Source organism: Rhododendron vialii, chromosome 12a (genome assembly GCF_030253575.1).
Source record: "Rhododendron vialii isolate Sample 1 chromosome 12a, ASM3025357v1".
In the NCBI taxonomy this organism is placed as follows: domain Eukaryota; kingdom Viridiplantae; phylum Streptophyta; class Magnoliopsida; order Ericales; family Ericaceae; genus Rhododendron; species Rhododendron vialii.
Window position 1 is genome coordinate 7,891,149 of NC_080568.1, and position 7,856 is coordinate 7,899,004.

At 38.8% G+C, this 7,856-nt stretch overlaps 1 protein-coding gene across 1 annotated transcript; it reads right to left on the reverse strand.

Moving 5' to 3' along the window:
* Positions 1–951: 951 nt before the first annotated feature.
* Positions 952–2,931, reverse strand: LOC131310425 (transcription factor PRE6). Its single transcript, XM_058337420.1, has 2 exons — positions 2,369–2,931; positions 952–1,462 (listed from the first exon to the last, which is right to left on the reverse strand). The coding sequence occupies exons 1-2, from the start codon at positions 2,495–2,497 to the stop codon at positions 1,310–1,312; spliced, it is 282 nt and encodes a 93-aa protein (XP_058193403.1). The 5' UTR covers positions 2,498–2,931; the 3' UTR covers positions 952–1,309.
* Positions 2,932–7,856: the final 4,925 nt, after the last annotated feature.

Genomic DNA, 7,856 nt, shown 5'->3' on the forward strand with positions numbered 1-7,856 from the left:
TTGATTCAAAAAAACATCATCTTACGAAGAAAGAAATTATGAAGATCTTGGAGTCTATCACATAAGGTGATTTGATACAAAAGTGTTAGGATCCACGATACTCAGTCCATCAAAGTGTCCAGGAAAGAAAATTTGTGACAATCGAAGGCTACTATGATGTAGGACACTCAGTCCATAAAAGTATCCAGGAAAGAAAAGCTGTGATCAGATTCACAAATTTTCTTTCATGGGCACTTTTATGGATCAGATTCACAAATTTTCTTTTCTAAACACTTTTATGGACCGAGTGTCCAAAATTGTAACAGGCTTCGATTTGATATCTATCACTTCAGGTGATTTGATTTCTATCATATACGGACGGTGATTTGATATATAACAGTTAACCATATTGAAAAGAAGAATGATCTCCATTTGGAAAGTCGAAAGCAAACTTGGGACGGAAGATTAGAAACCTTAACCTTCCAAGGGCAAAACTGTCATTCTCGAGTCGGCTCACAATTTCTACTTGTATTTGTGCTTTTTCTCCCATTGTGATACATAGTTTTCTCTCTTTTTTCTTTGTCTATTTCCTTTTCTTTTACTTTCTTTCTTTTCGTTTGAATTTCGTTCAGACGAGCGGTAGATATAAGGACATTAACTATACGATTAACACCTCACTTTTACTTTGACTTCATAGATTCAAAGAGGGTGCTATGTATAGCAATTTATTTTTCACTCGTTCGTACCGCCGCTATGGTTCCAAGCACATGAATTGACACGAAAAACAATCAATCGAGCAGACTAGTTCAGTTGACCACATTTGTATAAACTTGTAAAAATTTTGGGTTCAAATATTGACTAAATTAAAAAGCTTCCAATTTCACTCATTACTGTTAACAACCCACGCCTAGCTTCATGGATAAAAGAGCTTCCAATATATTCAAAATTGGCAACTCCAAAAAAGACAAGATCTCAAAAAGCAAAAAACAATTATTTTTACATATAATACGAGCTAGTTAAGTACTACTACAAGAGGCCCTATAGCTAAAGCATTCGAAAGAGCTAAGGATAGGAAAAATTATTAGTTGCTCTTCGAACATGGCCACATATCACCCCGAGGATCCTTAAGCACCACACGATTAGTATAATGTGTGGTGATTAAGAAGACTGGGCGGCAGCAGGGGACCATGCCTCAGGATCACTAGATAATTACTCCTAGCTACAGGCCAAGCTCAACCCTATCTTGGCCAACTAGCCAAAATCCTAGATAGATAGAAGAGGATAGAGAGAAACAAAGTAAAGACAGGATACAGAAGATCACATTCCTATGTTACATAAGTAGGCTCCTAATAATGGCTGCTTGAGCACTATCGGTGTCTGTTGAAGCCAAAAGCTCAGACAAACGGTCACTCAGGTCATCCACTTCTTTGTGCAAGTTCCTTATGTAGTTGCATGTTTCCTGCAGTACCTTCGAAGCCGAGACCTGCCCGAGTAAACACGTAACATCATCAGTCAATCAATCAATCAAGAGATCAGTAAGATACAGGCAGAGTATTTATCTTGGATTGTTAATCAAGAACCGGTCTAAAAGTTTTAGCTATTAGAGAGAAAAAGGGGTAACTTTGTTACGTATTACAATCTTAGCATGCCCAGCTAGATTTTCCTACATAAACACATGTGGATATTTGAATCACTAAGTTGGTGGTTGGATTTGTATACAGTCATCTATTGTCTGCCCTGACGTCATATTAAATAATTAGTCACCAACTCATCTAAAAGCTTAAAGCAGTTATAAGGACGAGTAACTTTATTATTTTTATTCTCAACAGAGAGCTTGACATATTAGTTTTCGGGCGGACACTATTTTACGTGGGATTGTTCTTTGTTTGTTGCAATGTGAATGTAGTACTTTACAAGTGTAAGATAGCAATATTGTGTTTGGTTTCTTTATATGAACGTACAACTGTACAAGTACACACATTGATACGAAAAAAGAAATATTGTCATATGTATGGCATGCCAATTTTATTAACCTAACAGCATCTTTAGTGAGATATCTCCAAACACATCACTAATTTTTAAAAAAATATGATAATGTGCGCATAAGTTGATCCGGACGCCTCTGTCACCTCCCAAAAAAATGTAGTGTCATTTTGGTTCTACATAGGACCTACCCGATAAAAGTAGTATTGTCTGTACTGTGATTTGTTATATGTGTGTAGGATTTGTTGATAAAAAATGCAGCTAAGGGAACCACACCACAAGTAATAAATGAGGTGGTGGCCGTGGGCATGTGACCCCGAAAGACTTATCTAAGCCAACATGAAGCTGGCAAATGGAGACCACACAAAAGCACAATGAGAGAGACTTTCATGTGTAGATATTATACCTTGTCTGAGCGCCTACTACGGAGCTCAGGTACGAGTTGTTGCAACTTGGACACGAGATCGGCCATCTGGTCCTCACTGATTCTCGAACTTCCTCCCGATTGCCTCGAGCGCGACCTTCGGCTTGACATTGTCAGAATACTTCTTATGGAGAGAGAGAGAGAGAGAGAGAGAGAGAGAGAGAGAGAGAGAGAGAAAGAGAGATGATTTGTGAGAAAACTATGTTATCTTGAAGATGTATATGGAGTGTGGGAGGGGGTACTTAAAAGGGGTGCAAAAAGGGCAGTGGTTGAGACAAGTTATGGAGAAAGAGAGAGATAAGGGAGAGATGAACGAGGAAGAAAAATGTGTGTGTGTGTGTGTGTGTGTGAGAGAGAGAGAGAGAGAGAGAGAGAGAGAGAGAGAGAGAGGAGGGAGGGAGGTAAAGAAAGGGTGTTGGGCGGGTTGAAGACAAGTGCATGGGAGAAAGCAGTGGGCTAAGCTTGTTTTTAAATAGAGTTTGAAAGGAGCTAGGAGGAGTTGGAGAGAGAGAAAGAGCTTTGGAATCATTTAATTAAGTTTGAGAGAGAGAGAGACAGAGAGAGAGAGAGAGAGGCCATACTGTCCTTGTATTTGTTTGTCCCCAAATTGGGGTTAGAGGCCAAGTGGGTTGAGGAGAAATGTGCTTGTTCATCAGCCATCTTTGGGGGCCTCTCTGTGTCAGTCCAAGCACGCAAGCCCATGTTATCTTATTTGGCACTTGTCATTAAAATAGGAATAACCTCAATTAACACATTTTCTGCCCTTTCTTTTTTGTTTTCCAAAATTTTGCAAGAGAGAAAATTAAACCAAAATTTACTCTCAGAGACAAATTCATGGCGCAATTAAGACACTTTGCTGTGTGACAGTCACACTCATAGTGAATCTTGTCCGTAGACTTCTGTTTAAACCAAATTCAATTTTGTAAGAGTTATGTGAACTATGAATCACGTACCTATCAAAAAATTGATTTGATAAAACAAGTCACATGAGATGTGAAAGACTAAATGATGTCCAATTGCGTGTATGATGTTATGCAAATGACATTTGTACGCCATAGTAGAGTATCCTAAGCACCTGCAACCATCAAGAAATAAAGGTGATCAAACATCACGTAAAATGTGAGAGTTAAATGATATCCAACTGTGGTTCATACAACATTAACTATTCCTTCAACACAAATGCACTATTCCCTCCGTCCCAATTTACTTGTCTCAGTTCTATTCTAACCGGATAAAAAAATTAGTTATATCTTTAAATTGGTAATGAATTTTATATCAAATATGGATCTTGTTTGATAGATCTCGATTTGTTCTATAATACAATGTTTTCAAAATCACCTAAAACATTATAAATTACAAGATATAATCAATTGAAAAGTGACACGAATTCCCAAAAGTAACAATTAAATTGGGACAGAGATAGTACATATATATACGTACACACATTCCCTCCCCAGCTAAACGTATATCAAAGAGATTTAGCACCGCCATATAGTGTTTTCAGGACCTTCTTTCCACCGCATATATGTGTGAGACGTTCCATCACCACCAGATATATGATTTCCACATAACATTGCAGGAAAAAGATTCGTCAAGCGCCATGTAGGGGTGCTCCAAGCTAGAGCTCGTCGTTTTGGCCGCCAACAAACCACCACTTGGATTTATTCACTTTCACCTAGCTAGCATAGGTATAGCCTATGCATGACCTATGGCATGGGCAAGAGTGTCATGTGTTTGACCCATTCAGATCAACAACACTCCTCGTATTGCTCCTACAAACCAAAAGTTTACCCAAAAAAAGTTTTTGGAAGCCATAACTGCAGTCTACACGTGGTGTCTCGACATCTCTGCTTGACCTTATTCTTCGGCTAACCCATGTCTCGTCTTTTTGTGTGGCCGGTACGTGTTTAATTAGTGGAGTTAAAAGGTAGTACTTAGTAGTAGTTAATTTACCTAAAAGTGGTCACCTACGAAATACTAGCCAGTAAATCTAAGGTCTAATTTTGTACCAGAAAACCGACCAAGGAGGACCTTAATAAATGAAGTGGGGTAAAGATTATTTGGTCGGTTATGTTTGTAGATAGAGAGATTTTTTGGTGCCCAACAGGTACCACGTGGCGGTGCTCGTCGGCGATCCGACCGTTCAAACGTATTTTGAACTGTTCAGATTTATTCCCTCTCTCTCCTCTTTTCTCGCTCTAAAATCTGGAGAGGCCAAAATACGATCCTGATCGTTGACTGATATACCCTACTGTCACTCAAAAACTTCTGGTGTGGATAGGGTCGGTTTCAGTGTTCCAACTCATTTTGGGGCTTTTTTTGGTAGGTATCTCCAAATATTTGTACCCGCATCCACCCATTTTTTAATCCTCTCTTTTTTTGGCATGGTTTCATGTTTATAATTTCTAGGGTCTTGTTCCTTGTCTCAGGCATTATGGTACAACCTCACTTGGGTAAATTATACTCTCAGAGAGCATCTCTAGTTGAGTCTTTGAAGTTTGATCAATAAAAATGGAACTCAAATTGTGTGTTTGAGCCTTTGAGGTGTGTTGGGTACGTACGTAGGGAATTGGTGCTCTAAGGGTCGGCCTTTTTTCACCATACATTTGTTTGGGCACTATCATTAAGTGTGTGAGAGCTACACGAATGTGTATTGGAAAAGGCTCGTTGAACGTCACGTGGTGGTACTTCAAGAGCACTGAATAATCACTCGTTACATAGAGGATGATAAATGGTACATGACATCGTGAAGTATTTTTTTAGTGTTGGTTAAAACATGGAAATAACCCAACACTAAAAAAAAGTATAAATGCGACTCGCTCATATGTGCTATTTCTTACTTCTCTCTCCTTTTTTTCCTCCATGCCATGCGCAGGCTTTTCTTCCCCATTTTCCTCACCCCATCTCTCTTTCTCTTTCTTTTCTTTGCAACCCTTTCACCAGAATGGGGATTTTGCCAAGTAGAATCCAAATTCAATTAGAGTCGTTCATGTCGAGATAAACGGTCAGATCAACCACTGTGCATCCACTCTATAAAAAGATGCTTGACGGCATCCCTGAGTCCTCTTTCACTATAGATGAAACATCTTTAGCTAAGAACACTAAAATAGTACTCCACTAGTTACGATAAAGAATCTCTTTAAAGAGCCAAACAGAGTGAAATTCAAAAGGGAAAAGTGTGTGAACTGATTTGTGTCAGTAAAAAATTGAGGTTAGAATTAGTTATTGTTAGACTAAAGAGTCAAGCAGACAGAAATGCCCTTATAGACATAGTACTAACAAATTTTGTTTTTTTCTAACTAAAAAAGAATGAGATTTGAAATTTCGTTGAACACCGTGAGATTTGTTGGTGTCTTATATTGGGGAAAAGGTTGCATGGCCACCGCACGTGAAAGGGGGTAATATCGCACTTTTTCCGAGCGAGATTCCTGCTGGCCATTTTTGTGGACCAGTAATTCCCCCCCGCCCCCCCCCTCAAGTATTCGGGACTGCTTGCTTATGCACACACAGTTAATTTGGGAATTTATCCCATCGTTCACTGGCGGGGTTCAGTTAAAAATCACGAAAGTTTGAGGCCACAGCACCAAATCATCGCACGTTATGTGGAGCCTACTCTGATCTCATAGAAATACAGAAAGATAAATCGTAAATTTTAAAATATTTATTTACGGAACCATATAAAAAATCAGCTCCAACAGATATTGGTAGATATGTTCTTTGAATTCGTATGGCCGGAAACATACCTACCGATATTCGTTGGAGCTAATTTTTTTACAAGACTCATAAATAAATATTCTAAAATTTATGGATATTTTTTTGTATTATTGTGGGGCCCGGAGTAGGCCTCACATGGCGCACGGTAAGCCTTATGCGGTGGTTTAGTGTAGTGGACATAGCACGTTTGTTAAAAATCGGAACAAAGCCACGTATTGATTGGTCCCAAAAGAATTGAAGGCACCTAGAAGGTATCAAACCCAATACCTTAAAAAGAAACAAACCCTAAATCCCCTAGGCCAACTCCTTCGGATTTGTGCACCAATGATTGTTTTATAGCTCAAGTATTTGGGACAACTTACGTATGCACGCCTCGTTAATTAGGGGAAGTATCCCACTATTCATTGGCGGGGTTTCAATTAAAATCAAACAAAGCCACTGATCTTCAAAAAGTTGATAGCACTTCAAAAATTTCAAACCCAATACTTTTGGAAGGGACAAACCCTAAATCCCATATGCCTACCCCTTCGAATTTTGTGCACCAGTATTATTTATATCGGAGATAGAGATTTGTCCAAAGTTAGATAAGACACTTATAATGTACTGTACTATTAAAATAAAATGATGTGTTAAGTTCATAGAGTTCCCCGAAATTAGATTCCTCTTGTTAACCTCACTTTGTCTCAAACAGAATTAGTAATTTTTAACGCACATAGGCCAAAATGGTTACACCATTTCTACTCTCTTTTTGGTTGGCAAGAAGGTAGTGACTAGGCTGATAAACGATTGACCCAAACCGAAACAGTTTGAGTTCGACTCGACTTCGGACTAGTTTTGTTTATGAAAAATTCAAGCCAAACTCGATCACTTTTGATAGTTGTTCAAAAATTTGAGTCAAGTTTGATCAGCATATGAATGTTTGGCTCGACAGACTCATTAACAGGGGACCAATCTACATAATAAGGGAGAACGGTTTTTGAATATTATCTTTCTATAAATCTTAACTATTGATTTGCTCCATAAATCCTACGGCTCTTCCTCTCTCTCTCTCTCAAATAATATTAATTGCACAATTGTCATTAATTAGATCTCACGTTGCGCTGTGCCTTCAGGCACGGGCAAACCATAGTCCATAAATATAGTAAAGATAAGTGTAAATTACTCCATAGCACAACTATATAATATCTAGCCTTCATTTTTTAGAACTTTTACCTAGTATTTTCCTGACTCGGGGAGCTGCAACACCGCTCAAAATGCTTTCCTTCTAGGGAAAAAAACTGAAATGGCCCATGTAGTTAAGTGTTTGTGTTAACTTCGTCCATGTAGTTGTAATTGGCTCGATTTACACTCTGTACTTTTCATTTTGTTCCAACTTGGTCCAATTACTAACCACAGTTAGTCATTTTAACAGCAAAATCAAATGGCCCACTTTTTTGGGGTTAAAACAGTAATTTTTTCATTTTCCTCTTGCCCTAATATTAGGGGTGTGCACGGGTTGCGCAGGTTGGGTTTGCCCCCCGAACCCGACCCAACATATCGGGTAACAAATGTTTTAGGCCCGCAAACCAAACCGAAAAAGGGTAAGAACAGTCCGCGAGCACGATTCTTTACGTCAGGTCGGGTTGGGTCCGACCAACAATTGAATTAATCTTTATGAATTGGTCGGGTCGGGTCGGGTAAGAAACATACCAGCCGGATCCCGAAATCGAAATATGATTTTTAACAGAAAATGAACCCGTACCCGTCCGAACCACAT